Source organism: Patagioenas fasciata, chromosome W, assembly GCF_037038585.1.
Source record: "Patagioenas fasciata isolate bPatFas1 chromosome W, bPatFas1.hap1, whole genome shotgun sequence".
Classification (NCBI taxonomy): domain Eukaryota; kingdom Metazoa; phylum Chordata; class Aves; order Columbiformes; family Columbidae; genus Patagioenas; species Patagioenas fasciata.
Window position 1 is genome coordinate 48,502,544 of NC_092559.1, and position 19,278 is coordinate 48,521,821.

At 42.6% G+C, this 19,278-nt stretch overlaps 1 protein-coding gene across 3 annotated transcripts in view; it reads left to right on the forward strand.

Moving 5' to 3' along the window:
- Positions 1-19,278, forward strand: part of LOC136114662 (E3 ubiquitin-protein ligase KCMF1-like) — a 62,100-nt gene that overhangs the window by 23,922 nt on the left and 18,900 nt on the right. For 2 of the 3 annotated variants that reach the window (XM_065860095.2, XM_065860097.1), the window contains exons 2-3: positions 546-713; positions 13,485-13,624. In XM_065860095.2, the coding sequence (XP_065716167.1) occupies positions 546-713; positions 13,485-13,624 (308 nt within the window). The remainder of the gene's footprint in view (positions 1-545; positions 714-13,484; positions 13,625-19,278) is intronic. The other variant, XM_065860096.2, reaches the window with a different exon arrangement.

Sequence of the window (19,278 nt, forward strand, 5' to 3'; positions counted from 1 at the left end):
AAGAGCTGATGCAACATAAAAATTAGGATTTATTCAAAGTTCTTCTGTACTTCGGAATAGAAGATAAAAATTTATGCTCCCAGATATGTATACATTGTGAAAAATGGTTGTGGCCTTCTTCAGAATTGAACTATTAAAAATTAAAAGTTACTTGGTGGTGGTGTGTGTGTCATGGTCTGCTGTGGGTTTTTTCTTTGTTAGCTTTTCACAAAACTTCCAGATCAACCACTGTACTATATAGCCTCAAAAGTGTTTTGAATTAAGTTTCTGAACGAGGAAAAAAGTTATTTAAAAGAATTTATAGCCTAACCAATTATAATTTTGAGTGTTTGGTTTTTACTTTACTTTGAGTTTGACTTGCACTTTGGATGGTTATTGCCATTTTAAAGACATAATAATACTTAAAATTGAGTCTTATCGTGCATCAGCTGCATGAAAGCTTCTTGACTTAATGCCTTTTGTTGTAGTGGGCGATAGCAGCAAATATGTATTATAAAAACAATACAAAATTATTGTTGTTTTCAAGCAATTTTATTTGTTCACAGGTGTCAGCTGTGATGCATGTTTAAAAGGAAATTTTCGAGGTCGCAGATACAAGTGTTTAATTTGCTACGATTATGATTTGTGTGCAACTTGTTATGAAAGTGGTGCAACAACAACGAGGCATACAACTGACCATCCAATGCAGTGCATACTAACAAGAGTAGATTTCGGTAAGTAATAATTTAATTCATATTAGAGCTGTTTGTAGTAGATAAAAACTTGTATTTTTGTTTCACTACTTAAGAACTTTTTTCCCCAAATAGCATGCTGAAAATTATAGCAAGTTTCTATCTCTGTGATAAAAAGCTTGTTTTGTCTTTGGTTCTAGCATATGAAATCTGCTCTACTCTTTTGGGTCAAGTGTTTTGGCATACAGTAAATTATCAGACTATTTTAGATATATATCTGATAAAAAGGACTACTCCTAAATTAACTTCCAATCCAAAAGGTGCAACAAAACTACACGCACACCCTCCCCCTTCCCCCAATATGTTGTACCAGAAAGTACCACGGTGAAGAAGAGAAATAGTGGTGAGAGTTTGGGGAAAATATTTTCTAGTTTTATCAGGAGATGTTAATGCAGCAGGGGTGGTAGGCTGTACTGAGTGTGGAAGACCTAGTGGCAAGGGCTAGGAAGTAGTGTTGTCCCAAAACCAGGGTTCTTTTACCTGGCGTGCAATTGAGCCAAAGATATTGTTTATTACAGAGTTGCACAAGTCTGGATGCTGGAATAAAGCCAGCACACTGGAAAGAAAAGTAACAGCCATTATATACAAAATCTTATCACTACGTTCAAACCCTCAGGACGGTCCTAAAGAGCCAATTGGTTACACATTTGCATATTGGTTACACAATCATTTTACCACTATACATGCTCCCTGCTGAGGAGTCTCAGGCTGGCCCTGTATCTTTTCTCTTGTGGTTATAATTTTTCGTATTATAATGAGCAAAGTTCAGCTAAAGGACACTTTATCTAAGAGTCTCAAGATATATGTTAAACAAGACTCAACTAATACTTGAAGATAAAGAGGCCCAAGATAGTTGGTTAGCATTCAGGGACCACTTCTACCAAGCTCAAGATCAGAGCATCCCAACACATAGGAAGTCAAGGAAGGGAGCCAGGAGACCTGCGTGGTTAAACAGGGAACTGCTGGGCAAGCTCAAGTGGAAGAGGAGAGTTTACAGATCATGGAAGGAGGGGCTGGCCACTTGGGAAGAATATAAGGCTGTTGTCAGAGGATGTATGGAGGCAACTAGGAAAGCTAAGGCCTCCTTAGAATTAAACCTGGCGAAGAGGGGTCAAGGACAACAGAAAGAGCTTCTTCAAATACATGGTGGATAAAACTAACACCAGAGGCAATGTAGGCCCACTGATGAACGAGTTGGGTGCCCTGGTGACAGAAGATACAGAGAAGGCAGAATTACTGAATGCCTTCTTTGTCTCTGTCTACTCTGCTGGAGGCTGTCCTGAGGAGCCCTGTACCCCTGAGGCCCCAGAGGAAGTCAGGACAATGGAGGAGTTTGCCTCGGTTGATGAGGACTGGGTTAGGGAGCAGTTAGGCAATCTGGACATCCATAAATCCATGGGTCCAGATGGGATGCACCCGCAGGTGCTGAGGGAGCTGGCTGAAGTCATTGCTAGGCCACTCTCCATCATCTTTGCTAAGTCGTGGAAACGGGAGAGGTGCCTGAAAACTGGAGGAAAGCAAATGTCCCTCCAGTCTTCAAAAAGGGCAAGAAGGAGGACCCGGGTAACTATAGACCGGTCAGCCTCACCTCCATCCCTGGAAAGGTGATGGAATAACTTATCCTTGGTGCCATCTCAAGGCATGTCAAGGATAAGAGGGTCAACATGACTTCACCAAGGGGAAGTCATGCGTAACCAACCTCATATCCTTTTATGAGGACATAACAAGGTGGATAGATGATGGCAAAGCAGTGGATGTGGTCTACCTTGATTTCAGTAAAGCATTTGACACAGCCTCCCACAGCATCCTCACAGCTAAACTGAGGAAGTGTGGTCTGGACGATCGGTTAGTGAGGTGGACTGTGAACTGGCTGAAGGGAAGAAGCCAGAGAGTTGTGGTCAATGGGGCAGAGTCTAGTTTGAGGCCCGTATCTAGTGGAGTGCCTCAAGGGTCAGTACTGGGACCAGTACTTTTCAATATATTCATCAATGACTTGGATGAGGGAATAGAGTGTACTGTCAGCAAGTTTGCTGATGACACAAAACTGGGAGTAGTGGCTGATACTCCAGAAGGCTGTGCTGCCATCCAGTGAGACCTGGACAGGCTGGAGAGTTGAGCGGGGAAAAATTTAATTAAATATAACAAGGGCAAGTGTAGAGTCTTGCATCTGGGTAGGAACAACCCCAGGTCCCAGTATAAGTTGGGGAATGACCTATTAGAGAGCAGTGTAGGGGAAAGGGACCTGGGGGTCCTGGTGGACAGCAGGATGACCATGAGCCAGCACTGCGCCATTGTGGCCAAGAATGCCAATGGCATCCTGGGGTGTATTAGAAGGGGGGTGGTTAGTAGGTCGAGAGAGGTTCTCCTTCCCCTCTACTCTGCCCTGGTGAGACCACACCTGGAATATTGTGTCCAGTTCTGGGCCCCTCAGTTCAAGAAGGACAGGGAACTGCTGGAGAGGGTCCAGTGTAGGGCAACGAAGATTATTAAGGGAGTGGAGCATCTCCCTTATGAGGAAAGGCTGAGGGAGCTGGGTCCCTTTAGCTTGGAGAAGAGGAGACTGAGGGGTGACCTCATTAATGTGTACAGATATATAAAGGGTGAGTGTCACGAGGATGGAGCCAGGCTCTTCTCTGTGACAGCCAATGATAAAAAAGTGGTGTTCTCTGCTTCTCCTGACCTGCTAGCACCTGATAGAATTAATGCAGCAACACAGAGCTCTTGTTCTAGCATGTGACTCCCCCCTCCCCCCTCCCCCCTCCCCCCTCCCCCTCCCCCTCCCCCTCCCCCTCCCTCTCCCTCCAGGTTTCTGGCTGTGGGATGTGTGAAGGGATATTTCTAGACGGAAGTGACTGCAAGCAAGACTGTGGGAGGTGTGACCAGGCTAATGAACTGCTCTGCTTGATGGCTGAGCTGCAGGAGGAGAAGAGCAGACTGAGGAGTATTCAAGAGTCTGAGAGGGAGATTGATCAGTAGAGCTGTAACTCTGCCATCTATGAGGCAGAGAAGCCAACTCAGCATGGCCACTATGGAGGCAGGTCCTGGATCTGCTTTGTGCCAGGAGGAAAGGTAGTATCACAAGAGATAAGGAGAGGTGGAAGAAGGTTACAGCATGGAGTGGTGATACCCCTCCTTACCCTCTGAGTTACCTTCTTGGCTACCTTTACAGAATAGGTATGAGGCCCTGGCTTTAGTAGATGGAGCACATAATGAGAAGGAGGAGGAACCTGCACAAGCAGTATTGTCAAGATCAGAGAGACTAAGCCCTCACAACAAAACCTGTGTGAAGACCAGTGCTGAGAAGAAAAAAAGAGTTATGCTCATTGGTGACTTCTTCCTGTGCAGAATGGAAGCACCTGTTTGCAGACCAGACCCTCTTTTTCAGGGAAGCTTGCTGCCTCCCTGGGGCCCAAATTAGGGATATCACCACAGGACCGAAGAGCCTAGGTTAAACCTTCAGACTACTATCTATTCCTGCTCTTTCATATGGATACAAAATGTCTGAGGCCAATCTAAAGAGAGTTTGGAGCCCTGGGAGGAACGCTAAAAAAAAAATTGGGAGCAAAGGTATTGTTTTCCTCAGTTCTCCTAGCAATGGGGGGAGACTTTGGAAGAAACAGATGAGACCAGGATATTAATATCTGACTCCAGGACTGGTGCCTCCGCCAAAACTTTGAGTTTTTAAACCATGGAAGAGCCTCGGCCTGATGGGATCCACCTGTCCTGATGGAGAAAACACGTCTTTGGGCATAAGCTGTCGGGACTGACCTAGAGAGCTTTAAACTAGAATCAGTGGGGCAAGGTGATATCAACAGGATTGCAGTAGGTAAGCCAAGGGTTATTATGGCATTGCCTGAGGGTGGCAATGCTAATGGGAGCATATATGCTACTCCTGGGACCATGGAGGGCTCAGGAGCATATCTGAAACGCTTGTACACCAATGCACACAGTATGAGAAGTAAACAGGATGAACTGGAAGCACCCAGAACTATAATATCATTGGCATTAGTGAGACTTCATGGAATTAGTCCCACAACTGGACTGCTGGGATGGAGGGCTGCAGGCTGTTCAGGAGGGATAGGCAGGGCAGGCAAGGTGGAGGATTTGCACTATATAAGGGAGAGGTTTGATTGTACAGCCCTTACAGTTAGCGATGACATGGTTGAGAGCCTCTGTGTGAGGATTAGGGGGATGAAAAACAAAGGAGGTGGTGTTAGTGAGTGTCTACCACCGATTGCCCAGACAGGATGTAAGCACTGATGAGTTATTCTATAAGCAATTAGGAGAAATTTCAGGATCAGTATCCCTTGTCCTTATGGGAGATTCTAACTTCCTAGATATCAACTGGGAATACCATACTGCTGTGATGAGCAGGTCTGGGAAATTCTTTAAGTTTATGGGAGATAACTTCTTGTTACAAGTACTCAGTGACCAACAAGGAAAGATGTCCTCCTAGACTTGCTGTTTGTGAAGAGGAAGATTCATGGGAGATGTGATGGTAGGTGGCTGTCTTGGCCACATTGACCATGAAATGATTGACTTTAAAATGTTCAGTGTAATGAGAAAAAAGGTCAGCAAAGTTGCTGCCCTGGACCTCAGGAGAGCAAACTTTTTTCAGGGAGCTATTTAGCAGAATACCCTGGGAATCTGCTTTTGAGGGCTGAGGGTTCTGGGGGTGCTGGTCAGTCTTCAAGAACCACCTTTTAGAACCACAGGAGCAGGCAATTCCATTGTGCCTTAAGTCAAGCAAGTGGGGCAGAAGACCAGCTTGACTGAACAGGTAACTCCTCATGGAGCTTAAGAGGAAAAAGAAACTGTATGATCTCTAGAAGCAAGATCAGACTTCACAGAAAGATTACAGAACTGTGGTTTGTATGTGCAAGGAGAAGACACGAAAGGCCAAAGCTCAACTAGAGTTGAAACTGGCCAGTGTTGTTTCAGATAACAAGAAGGGCATTTTTTTAAAGTATGCTAATAGCAAGAGGAGATCTAAAGAAAACATTGGACTGATAATTGTTGAAGGTGGTCATCTGACAAATAGGGATGAAGAAAAAGTGAAGGCATTCAATGTGGTCTTTGCCTTAGTCTTTAACAATACTGATAGACCTTGGGCTGCACAGTCCCCTGAGTTGAAGAACCATGAGTGTGGGAACAGTGATTTTTCCATTTGTGGACACTGAAATTGTAAGGAACCAGCTGTATCAGATGAATGTTCACAAGTCCATGGGGCCTGATGGGATTCATCCCAGAGTACTGATGGAGCTAGCAGATGTTGTGGCAGGATCCCTCTTGATCATCTACAAAAGGTCTGGGGAGGTCTCTGCTGACTGGAAGCTAGCCAGTCTACAGGGAGGGTGTGAGGGAAGACACAGGGAACTACAGACCTGTTGGTCTAACCTCAGTTTCTGGAAAAAAAAAAAAAAAAAAAAAAAAAGGATAAGAATATATTGGATACTATTGAAGGGCATCGAAAGAATAATGCAGGGGTGTCAAACTCATTTTCACTGGGAGCCACGTCAGCCTTGTAGTTGCCTTCAAAGGGTCGAATGTAATTTTAGGACTGTATAAATGTAACTACTCCTACATTTCATGATCCTACCCCTGGAATAATGCAATCATCAGGCACAGTCAACATAAGTTCACAAAGGGAAAGTACTGTTTAACTAATTTGATATCTATGAGTGGGTGTCACTGTTTAAGGCTGGGCTAGCAATCAAAGAGATGACAGATACTCTCTATTAACCATTTCCTTCCCCAGAAGGGAAAGGAAAAGGAGAAAAGGGAGAGAGACTTTTAGGTTGGAAAATTAAAATAGCTTTAATGAAACAATAACAATTAAAAAGAGTATAATAATATACTATTATTAATGATTATAATAATAATAGAAATAATGAAATATATACAAAACCAATATTGAGCTCCCCCGATGATGATCATGGAATTGCGTACCATGGCGGTACGCACTGCTGATGCTGCAGGGCAGGTGCTGGGAAGTCCTGGACCAGGCTTGGCAGCAGATGGGAACTGGATTCAGGAACACATGGATCAGGATTGAAGGCAGAAGAACAGGCAGAGTCCTCCTTGGACACCAGCCGTAAAAGAAGAGAGCGTGACCCCTGTAATCCCTCAGCTTTAAGCTGAGTATGCTGTGTATGGAATGGAATACTCTGTTGATCAGTTTATGATCACCTTTTCTATTCACTCCTCCCTGCAGTTGCAACTCATTTACGCCCTTTCACTTGTGGAACATAAGAGATTTAGCAGTGACCTTGGTTTCTATAGGGATAAGTATAACCATGGGCCTTTCTGCATACTGTTCCTACCATTACCTTGGTATCAACTATAAACATCAAGCATTATCAATTCTAGGAGTAGATATTGACTGAAAAATGCATTTAGCCTCAGAAAGTGCATTTACTGAGAAGAAACTTAATTGAAAGGAAAATTTATTGAAAGGAGAATTGGTTCTGTCCTAGCCAAAACCATGATGCAGGGTCACCTGCCTAGTGGATGAAGGGAAGGTGATGGATGTAGGTTTCCTCGTTTTTAGTAAGGCTTTTGGTACTGTCCCTCACATTATCCTTCTGGACAAGTTGTCCAACTGTGGGATTAGCAGGTTCATGGTACACTGGATGAAGAACTGGCTGAACAGCAGGGCTCAAAGAGTTGTAGTGAATGGGACTACATCTGGCTGGTGACTGGTCACTAGCAGTGTTCCTCATGGCTCTATTCTAGAGACAGTCCTGTCCAATATATTTATCACTGATCTGGATGCAGGAGTTGAATGCTCTGTTAGCAAGCTTGCTGATGATACGAAACTGGGAGGTGCTGTTTGACTCTCTCAAGGGACAAGAGGCTTTGCAGAGGGATCTAGATAGATTTGAGCATTGGGTTATGAATTATGGGATAAAATTTAACAAGTCAAAATGCCAGATTCTGCACCTGGGACAGAGTAACGCTGAACACAAGTATAAATTGGGAGAGGAGTAGCTGGAGAGCAGCCCTGCAGAAAGGCATCTGAGGGTGCTGGTTGACAGTAGACTCAATACAAGTCAGTAGTGTGACCTGGCAGCACACATCCTGGGGTGCATCAAACACAGCTTATCCCACTGTATTTAGCCTTGGTGCAGCCTCACCTTGAGTGCTGTGTACAGTTCTGGGCCACACAAGAAGCATGTTAAGGTCCTTGAATGTGTCCAGAGGAGGGCAACAAAGCAGGTGAAAGGGCTGGAAGGCATGTACTATGAGGAGCAGCTAAGGAGTTTCAGTTTGTCTAGTTTGGAGAAAAGGAGCCTGAGGGGTGACCTCATTGCTCTCTACAGCTTTCTGAGGAGGGGAAATGGAGTGGAAGGTGCTGATCTCTGTGGTATCCAGTGATAGGACACATGGGAATGGTTAAAAGCTGCATCAGAGGAGGTTCAGACTGGACATTAAAAAGCATTTATTTACCAAGAGAGTGGTCAAACACTGGAACAGGCTTCCTAAAGAGGTGGTTGATGCCCTAAGCTTGTCAGTGTTTGAGGCATTTGCTTTAACTTTTGATCAGGCAATTGGACTAGATGATAGTTATAGATCCTTTCCAACTGAAATATTCTATTGTTTTGTAAATCTGTATGAAGAATTAAGCCAGGAAGTTGGAAGAAACTTTGCAGTGAAGTAGGGAGGGGGGTTGATCCAAAAGATCTTTAGGACTACTTTCAAATTGTTTGGTTTCTTTGGAGTACAGGAGACATTTCTGTTTCTATAGCTTTTTAAGTAAGAAGAATTAAAAACACATTCTTTTAGCGTTTTCATGTGACTGAATGCTTGAACACAGTTTTCTTAGAACCAGTGTTAGTAAGAGGAGAAGAAAATGCTGAAGCTCAGCTGTTCAACAGGACTTCTTGTTTTATTAAACCTGGAACAGCATGAGAGGAAAGCACATCATTGTATTCTGAACTGCAACAATGGCTAATGAGAACACCGAAGTATAAGTCACCTTGTCGATTTATGCAGCAAAGTAAAATAAAGAATGTTTATAAATGTCTTTCTACTTAGGCTTTAGGAAGGTTTATGACTTCATTGTGAAAATATTTGTGCATTGTATTACAATCCTGTATGGAATGTAAGGCAAAAAAGAGTATGTACAGTGTGGTTAACAATCAGATGCCTAGAGAAAGTGTAATAAATTTTAAAGGGCATTTTACAAATAAGGAGATCTTGTGACTTAGAGGAACATAGAGGAATTTATTAGATAAGGAAAAAGTATAATTAATGCTGGAGTTAGTCTAAACTCATTTCAGAGTTGTTAGGTTAGCTGTTCTTGTGAAACTGACAATCATGAAACAAAGACTTATGATAAGGTTAAAAGAAAATACTCCGAAGGAAAACATCAGCTGTATAGGACTAAATGGAAAAAAAAATGGAACTAGATGGAAATATCATTTGTCGTCTCTGGAAGTATGAGTGGGAAACGTGAGAATAAAGAACACTGGGAGGAAAACACCTGAAGTAAAAACATAGGATGTGGAAGACTATTAATAGAGGTAGATGTATGACTACTAGAATACCTTTCCATTGACCGAATTCAGAATTATTGCTTGCAGTCAGCTTTGAATAAAAGATACAAGGTTGTGCATGTGTGAAGACTGTTTTAATGGCAATAAACTCGTTGTGGTTGTTCCTAGTTGATGGACTTGGGGAGTGGACAGTAGGCAATATGGTGAATATTTTGTGGTAGAGGGAAGCAGGAGACTATATATATATATATTTTTTTTTTATTTGCAAAACTGCAAGTTCAGAGGAGATCAATATCCCCCCTATATCTTCCCCTTTTAAGGATGGAGGGGAAGATGTGTTATAGGAATGATTTGTTCAAGATCCATCTGTAGTTGATGACGAAGATGGACCAAGGGAAGGACCTAACTATCTCTAGTTCCATTTAGCATGCTACCCAGTAGGCAGCATTGTTTCTATATAGAGACTCATGGAGGCTGTACTGGTAATCTGTGCTTGAAACCTTGTTCAAGTTCTGGGTTGTGATGGGGCAATGAACCAAGTAAGTTCTCCTAGGTGTCAGGGATAGCTTGGACATCTAATTAAATTAGTGTGCGGTTGTATAACTCTGTAAGAATACTTGCCATGTAAACCAAATATGCCAGGATTTGGGGGAGGAGGGGTGACAAGACACCAGAGGCTACCCCCATGTCGGATAGTCAGTTCCAGATGGCTCCGAGACAGACCACCCCTCCAAATTGACCAAAGCTGAGCCAGACAGCAGTGCCAGTGGGGCCTCTGTGATAGCATGTTTAAGAAAGGGTAAAAACTACTGTGCAGCAGCTGTGAGAGAGGAGTGAGAAAAATGTGACAGAAACAACCCTGCAGACATCAAGGTTGGTGAAGAAGGAAGAGGATGAGGTACTCCAGAGCAGAGGTTCCCCTGCAGATAGTGGAGGACCATGTCAGAACAGATAGCCATGCTGCAGCCTGTAGAGGACCACACACCAGAGCAGGCTTCTAGCAGGAACTGCACCCTGTGGATAAGAGCCTGTGTATGAGTAGGTTTTACTGGCAGGATCTGTGGCCTGTGGGGTACCCAAGCTGGAGCAGTCTGTTCCTGAAGGACTGTACCTTGTTGAAAAGGACCCCATGTTGGAGCAGTTCATGAAGGACTGTATCCTGTGGGAGGGACTCCACACTGGAGCAGGAGAAGAGTGTGAGGAGGAATTAGCAGCAGAGATAAAATGTTATAAACTCACTGCTACCCCCCATTCCCCATCCCCCTGTGCTGCTTGGGGGAAAAGGAGGTACAAGAATCATGAGTGAAGTTGAGCCTGGGAAGAAGGAGGGGTGGGGGAATGCATTTTTAGTTTTGTCTGTTCCTTAACATCCTATTCTATTTTTAATTGGCAATAAAATAAGTTAATTTTCCCCATGTAAGAGTCTGTTTTGCCCATGACAATAAACTGGTAAGCAATCTCCTTGTCTTTGTCTTGACCCACAACCTTTTCCATTTTATTTCTTCCCCACGTCCTGTTGAGGAGAGGGAGAGTAGCTATGTGGCCAGCCAAGGTCAACCTGCCACACCTGGTCAATTATTATAGTGCTTAGGAGCTTTAAAATGCTGCGAGATATATACTGATAAGAGGTTCCTGGGGGAGCTTTAGTCATGGCCTTGAATTTCCAGAGATTTGGACCAGTATAGGAACTCATGAGACTGTTGGAAATTAATAAGAAGCACTAAGTGACTTCCAGCTTTACTTGTGTTTATGAGTCTAGTTGGCTCACTTCTTCTGTAAGTCAATGCACAATCTAGTATTTCTTCTGAATGAGGAAGGTGGAATTCTGAACAGTGACAGTTGGATTGTTCTTCAGATCATAGAGTGATGCTGGGAAAAGATGCTTGTTAGACACACACTTTAAAATGCTGAATGGGCACAACCATTGGTATGCTGTCATAGCAAAGAACAAAAAGCATTGCAATAGGTCTATTTAAAAAATAAGGATATCCATATCTAGTAGTCTCTGTAGAAATTATACTTTTTGTTAGAACAGCATAGAAATTCAGAGCAGACTTCCAGTTTTGGTGTTCCTGAAAAAGAACTGCTGACAGTGACCTACAAACTCTACATTCTAAGCTGTTGGGATGCTTTATGATTTCAGTTATGTAGAAGCATGTTGTTTCCTCACTGTCCCTGCCATTTTCAAGGGTTTAGACTAGGCAAAGAAAGTAATATGATTTTCCTGGAAAATTGTATTAAGAACTTAAACAGAAGTAACACAATATAAGTCCCCAGTGTAAGTTCAGCTCAGGTGCTTATAGGGTACAAGATCAAAACCCTCCAGCTACCTTTTGCAAAAACATTACCTGCTTGCACAAAGCTAAGCTTTAAAATGCCAAATCTGAGGTCTGGATAGATTGACAGCTTGAGATTTTACTAATCTTAAACTATTACAAGACAATCCATTTAGTCTTGCATGTCTTGCTAAGTAGTGACAGCTGTGCTGGCAGTGTTAGGTGTTGACAACTGCACATTAAAGCAAATACCTTGTAATCTACATCATCACCTGTGTATGTTCAAGACTTTGGTATGTGGTATCAACAGAACATCCAGCTACTGCTGGATGAATTAACTGAATACCTGCCATTGGGTCTCTATCAAACCCAGCAATGTTTCTGATTCTCAAGTAGTTAGCCCAGCAAGCACTACTTAGCTCTGTAGCTGAACACTGAGGAACTGATGAATTTGTATGAATTAAAACAGAGAACATGCTGTTTCTTGCTACTGGACATGGCTATACTCTGAGATATTTCAAAAAGGTTGAAATATTGATGCTCTGTATGGAAGCAATTGGCAGCTTTTTCAAGACTCTGCCAAACTTACACTTTACTCTAGCAAACATGGTTCTTGTGCTGCATTTTTATTGTAAAGGGAGGTTTCTGTTCCGAGTTCTAAATAAGGCAAATAGAAATTCTAATTGTTGGGGTTAGATCACTCTATTCAGTAAAGCAGGACAAGAAATGGTGTTTGACAAAATATTAGAGTCTATATGAATGATGTTGCTATATTATTATATGTCTTTATCTGAGTATTTACAAAGGGGGGGGGAGATATAAAGAGGTATGCATTGTTTCTTTATGGTTTTGGCAGGGTACCTAGCCAGAAGGCTTGGGAAGCTTTTTAACTAGAAAATGTGAAGTGAAATGGAAGATGCAGTAGCTTTAAGGGTAATACTATTCTGATTAAAGAAGTTTATTGATCAGTGTTAAAGTATCACCTCAAAGTTCTGAATCAGTTCCTTGAAATACTGGTTTTGTCCGAGGAATGATAGTGTATTTCTGCATGAGTGCCAGGTTTGCAACCAGAGAGAAGAATGTGCTAACTCTGTGGTTGATAAAGAAAAATTGTTCTTTTTCTTCCTCACTGAGATTGTCAGATGTCCAAAAGCCATTTCCTTTAATAAACACTATCACTTCCAAATACCCTTAAGCTTGAAATCTAATTTAGTATGCCATCAAGTCCCCTTTAGAGAGCTCCTTTTAGAGTGCATTTTGAGCCTAAGCATCATATTAGTGCTTTTTCTCCATAAGCAATAAAGGAAACTTCCTGGAGTGATGCAATTTAGTATGAATTTAGCATGGTTTGTTAAATTTTCATTATCAGTTTTACTCATGTTTATGGCTAAATTAGCAGCTTAAAGAAGGCTGCTACTTCAATAGTCAAGAAGTGCTGAAGTATTGCAACTGGTATGTAACATCTCACTCCTTTCACTTCACTAAAATTTCCCCTTATTGTTAAACACTGGTTCAGCTATGGCACCAAGATCAACATATGGAGTGCTGGTGTCACTGAGGCATTTAAAATTACAATATTTAACATAGATTTACTGTGACTAATGCTGTGAGAGCACAGTGCAGCTATAGTGATCTTATCTGTAGTACAACCTCACCTATGGTAAAAACAAGGATGGGGGAAAAACAGATGGTTTGGGAGCACCATCGGACTTTGCTCCTCCTAAACATTAGAAAGTTATGTTGTTTACTAGTGAAAATTGTGTAGTCTGTCTATTCTTTTGGAAGTTGAGTCATTGAACAACTTTATAATATTGGCATATGCACTTTGTGCAGAATTAAAATGTTTCTTTTGATTAAATAATGAATTAATTTGACAGTGATTACATGCACATAGGTGTATATATAAAGAGGTTATATAAATAAAATAATGAACTATGCTGCTTGAAAATAACCCCTCCTAAAACATCGTCTTTTTCCAGATTTATATTATGGTGGAGAAGCTTTCTCTGTAGAGCAGCCACAGTCTTTTACTTGTCCTTATTGTGGAAAGATGGGTTATACGGAAACATCGCTTCAAGAACATGTTGCTTCTGAACATGCAGAAACATCAACAGAGGTGGTAAGCTGCTTCAGCATTGTTTTTCAATTACAATGAAAGCATATGAAAATTTCCAGAAAATGAGTTGGGTTTTATTTTGTTTTGGTTGTTTGGGTTTTTTTGTTTTGTTTTGGTGTTTGGTTTGTTTTTTTTTTTTTTTTTTGTTGGTTGTTGTTTTGTTTGTTTTTCTTGAAATATGTGTTCACTTAAATGCTGACTACGAAGGCAGATACCATGCATACATACACACCATGCTGGCGTTTTCCCTCACAACTTCTTGAGCTACTAATAGTCCCCAACTCAATGATCCTACATCTGCCCACAACATCACCTTTACCTCTCTACAGACTTTCTCACGGTGCACTCAGCAGTCTGAATCACAGTTATGCAGCTGAGTCCTTGGATCCTTGGTATGCAGGCCACTAAATCCTAGTGTTACAGAGAGGATTAAACCCTTGTAAAAATAAATAGCTTTTAAATATATTGACTTTTTTAAAGTGGCTCTTGCTCTTACCCTTTGCCCTACCACTTGATTTTCCTGATTATTTCATCAGTAGTAATTGGTGCAGAGCAATTATACACTGTATAATAGACTACCAGAACAACTGTTTTTGTCAGTAAGCATTCTGATCTCCTCAAGTATATCTGGATGTTACTGTTGCTTGTGCCAGAAGGTCTGAAATGTGAGGTGACTTCTTTGCTGTTTAATCAATAAAATAATAACTTGGATTTTGATACTGTTAGAAATAGTTCTCAACCCTCATTACAGTTTTGAGAAACTACATGCTTGCACTGCTTAGTGTTCAGACTACTTTCTTTTTCTAAAAAGTCTGTAGCCTTGTGTTCATATTTCCCTTCATGGTGCAGGGGTATGTTTTGTATTTATTTTTATAGCACACTTCACTAATTCAACAGTTGTGTGTTAGCAATTGTAGGTTAAATTCTTGACCAAGAAGTTTGGGTATCTTTCCAGCAGTGGGGGATATGTTCATGTTTGTGTGTGAATACTGTTTATGCCTTGAGAAATGTGTGATTATAGAAGGACATTCAGGGAACTGTAGTCTAGTTATAAGTTGTGGAGAAATGACTCATGATTTTGGACTTGTTCTGACCTCTAAGCTCTCTTACTTTTTGAGAATTGTGTGGGAGAAGGAGAATCTCTCTCCTTAGAGCCTGCTAAGGGCCTTCTGTGAAGGAGTAGTAGAGCAGGTAAAATTGGTCAACTTGTTCTGAGACTCAAAGATGTCTTGGTCTTTCCTAAGAACATATGAACTATCGGTGTATATTTCTTTATTTTTAGAAATAAAACCTCAATAATTATTGTTTCTCCATTAAATGATCAAGGATAATGGTCAGCAGTACAGGGCAAGTGCAGATGGATGTGGCTGGCATTATGATGACTGTTACTGTTGCTATTTAGTTTCAATAGAGTGGAAGTGATTAACAAATAAAATACACAATTTAGGTAGAAGCTTTTTAGGGTTGCAGCTCTGAAAATTGTAAGACATGCCATCAGATATAATCTTTGAATCAAGTTTCAGAATGAAGACATCAATTTTCTGCTACTCAGTCATACTTAGCAGATTCGTTCTGTATTTAGTAAGGCAGCAACTAGACTTAAGTGAAAGGACCAGGTGGGGTAGGTTGACCTTGGCTAGCTGCCAGGTGCTCACCAAGCTGCTCTATCTCACCTCCCTCCCCAGCAACAGGATGGGTAAAAAATATGGTGAAAAGCACATGGGTCAGGATAAGGACAGGGACATATTACTCAGCAATTTCTGTCAAGGACAAAACAAACTTGACTTGGGGAAATTAGTTTAATTTATTGCCAATTAAACAGTGTAGGATAATGAGAAATAACAAATATAAAAACACCTTCCCCCCCATCCCTTCAAAGGTCCACCTCTCTGGGCAACCTGTTTCAATGTTTTACCACCCTCATTGTAAAAAAAACTTCTTCCTCATGTCTAGCCTGAATCTCCTTTCTTTTAGTTTAAAACCATTACCCCTTGTCCTATCACAACAGCCCCTGGTAAAACAATCTGTCCCCATTCTTCTTATAGGCCCCTTTTAATTACTGAAAGGCTGCAATACTCTCTCCCCAACTCTCCCAGCCTTTCCTCATAGGAGAGGCATTCCAGCCCTCTGATCATTTTTGTGGCCCTTCTCTGGACCCTCTCCAACAGGTCCATGTCTTTCCTGTACTGAGGGCTTCATATCTAGACACAGTACTCCAGGTGGGCTCTCACCAGAGGAGAATAGAGGGGCAGAATCACCTCTTTCAACCTGCTGGCCACACTCCTTTTGATACAGCCCAAGGTAAGATTGGCCTTCTGGGCTGCAAGTGCACGTTGACAATTAATGTCCAATTTTTCATCCACCAGTACCCCCAAGTCCTTCTCTACAAGGCTGCTCTCAATCTCTTCATCCCCCAGCCTATATTGATACCGGAGGTTTCCCCAACCCAAGTGCAGGACCTTGCACTTGGTCTTGTTTGAACCTCATGAGGTTCCCGCAGGCCCACTCCTCAAGCTTGTCCAGGTCACTCTGGATAGCATCCCTTCCCTCCATTGTAAACTGCACCACTCATCTGCAAACTTGCTGAGGGTGCGCTTGATCCCATTATATCATTGATGAAGATATTAAAGAGTACTGGTCCTAATACAGACTCCTGAGGGACACCACTTGTCCATCTAGACATTGAGCCATTGATCACTACTCTCTGGATGCGACCATCCAGCCAGTTCCTCATGCATCAAACAGTCCACCCATCAAATCCATACCTCTCCAATTTATAGAGAAGGATGTTGTAGGGGACTGTGTCAAAGGCTTTACAGAAGTCCAGATAGATGACATGAATAGCCCTTCATTTGTTCACTGATGGAGTTACTCCATCATAGAAGGCCACTAGCTTGGTCAGGCAGTACTTGCCCTTGATGAAGCTGTGCTGGCTGTCTCGAATCACCTCCCTGTCCTCCATGTGCCTTAGCATAGCTTCTAGGAGGATCTGTTCCATGATCTTCCCAGGCACAGATGTGAGGCTGACAGGTCGGTAGTTCCCGGGGTCCTCATTTCTACCCTTTTTTAAAATGGGTGCGATGTTTCCCTTTTTCCAGTCACCAGGGATTCCGCCCAACTGCCATGACTTCTCAAATATCATGGAGAGTGGCTTGGCAAGTACAGCAGCCAATTCCCTCAGGACTCTGGGATGCATATCGTCAGGTCCCATAGATATATATCTGTTCATGTTCCTCAGGTGGTCACAAATCTGATCTTCTCTTACAGTGGGAGGGACTGTGCAACTCCAGCTTCTTCCCAGGCTTAACTTCACTCCTAACTCTTCTACCTCCTTTTCTCTCCCTGAGTGGTACAGAGGGATGGGGAATGGGGGTTGTGGTCAGTTCATAACTCTTCATCTCTTCTGCTCCTTCCTCCTCGCACTCTTCCCCTGCTCCAGCATGAGGTCCTTCCCACAGGATACAGTCCTCCACAAACTGTTCTAGCATGGGTCCTTCCCACAGGCTGCATTTCTTCAGGAAGAGACTGCTCTTGCATGGGTCAAAGTTTCTGCCAGAAAATCTACTTCTGCGTGGGCTCCTCTCCATGGGCTTGTAGCTTCCTTCAGGGCACATATACCACCTCTGGTATGGGTCCTTCATGAGCTCCAGTGTGGATATGTGCTCTGATGTGGCGCTCCGTGGGCTGCAGGAGGATGACCTCTTTCACCATGGTCTTCTCCACAGGCGGCAGGGGAATATCTGCTGTCTGGAGCACCTCCTCCCCCTCCTTCTTCACTGGCCTTGGTATAGTGTATGCAGAGTCATTTCTCTCACATATTCTCACTCCTCTGTCACAGCTGCTGCTGTGCAGCTTTTTTACCCTTTCTTAAATATTCTATGACAGAGGTGCTACCACCATGACTGATTGGCTCAGTTTTGGCCAGGGGTGAGTCCATCTTGGAGCTGATTATAACTGGCTCTGACCATGGGGGCAGCTTCTGGTGTCTTCTCAAACAAAAAAGTGTCTTTAACATGTACATGAAAAAAAAAGCAGCATGGCACAGATCAGATAAACTAATACCAAGAACAGATAAGTTAATATTGTGGTCAGCAACAGTTAAATGGCTATAATAATTATATGTTCCCTCTAATATGCTCTGGTCAAATCTGTCATTATCTTGAACTCTTTGAGTCCCATGTTGGGTGCCAAAAATGCTGATTGTGGCTTAACCCCACCTGGCAACTAAGCACCACACAGTTCTTGCTCATTTCCCCCCTGCCCCTAGTGGGATGAGGGGGGAAAATAAGAAGGGTAAAAGTGCAAAAACTTGTGGGTTGTGATAAAGACAGTTTAATAGGGAAAGCAAAAGCTGCCTATGCAAGCAAAGCAAAATAAGGAATTAATTCACTCCTTCCCATTGGCAGACAGATGTTTTAGCTGTGTCCAGGAAAGCAGGGCTCCATCATGTGTAATAGTTACTTAGGAAGACAAACACCATAACTCTGAACATCTTCCCTTCTTTCTTTCCTGTGTTCTTTATTGCTGAGCATGATGTTATATGGTATGGAATATCCCTTTGGTAAGTTGGTATGTCCCTTCCCAGCTTCTTGTACATCCCCAGTCTACCTGCTGTTGGGGCAGTGTGAGAGACAGAAAAGGTCTGTGTGAGACCTGTTCAGCAAAGCTAAAGCGTTGGTGTGTTATCAACACTCTTAGTCACAAAGCCAAAGCACAGCATTATATGGGCCACTGTGAAGAAATTTAATTCTATCCCAGCCAAAACCAGTATACTTGTATAAATATGGAGGTGATGGTAATAAGAGAACAGATCTAGAAACTGTCGAGTCATCTCCGATGTTTGGAGTCTAACTGGCTTAAGGCTTTTTAATCATCTTCTGAATTTCATTCAAAGTAATATGGGGATCTGTTAATTTTAAGGGATGTTAAGAGTGTGGCTGCCTTCTTCAGCGTAGGACTCCCTTCTGCTCAGCTGCTGAAGCCTGACCTGGGGCCTCTGCCTAGGCTTAGGGATGAAACTGCCACTTTCCCATTTGCAGGTTCAAACACATATTCCAGAGACCCATACACACACACAGGACACTGACATGGCCCATCACACAGATAACCACAGACACAGTGCTGCCTTCAACAGCACCTACATATAGGACTTGCATAAAACATAGGCAGCCAAGTTCCTTTCTTCCTCTTCAGCTGGTAGAGATAGGTCACTAGCGAAAGTACACACATGATACTCTCAAGATTCACAAGCACACACACATTCACTGTGATCCGTTGAGTATGGGCATGGCCCCCTTTGTCTGTCCAGTACCCCTGCTTGGATCCCAGGCACTCTTACCTGCTTCACAGATCTCTTACTTGCCAGCTAGTCCAGTTTGATGCTCACTAGCAAACACACATGCACTTACGCGCTCATCTCACATTCCAAATTCCCCTGGGCATACCAACACAGACTCTTGCCTTCATACTCCTGGCTAGACTTGAGACTCCTCCCTACTCATTAGCTAGTCCAGCTTGAAGTTTGTTAGCCAATACACATGCACACCAAGTTTCTGGAAGATGCAGACACCCATTCCCCCTTTTCCTAAGCAGCTGGCACCAGGCACCACATGGGCTGTGACTGGTAGTCCTGCTCCAGCCACCAATGCCGGTCCCCT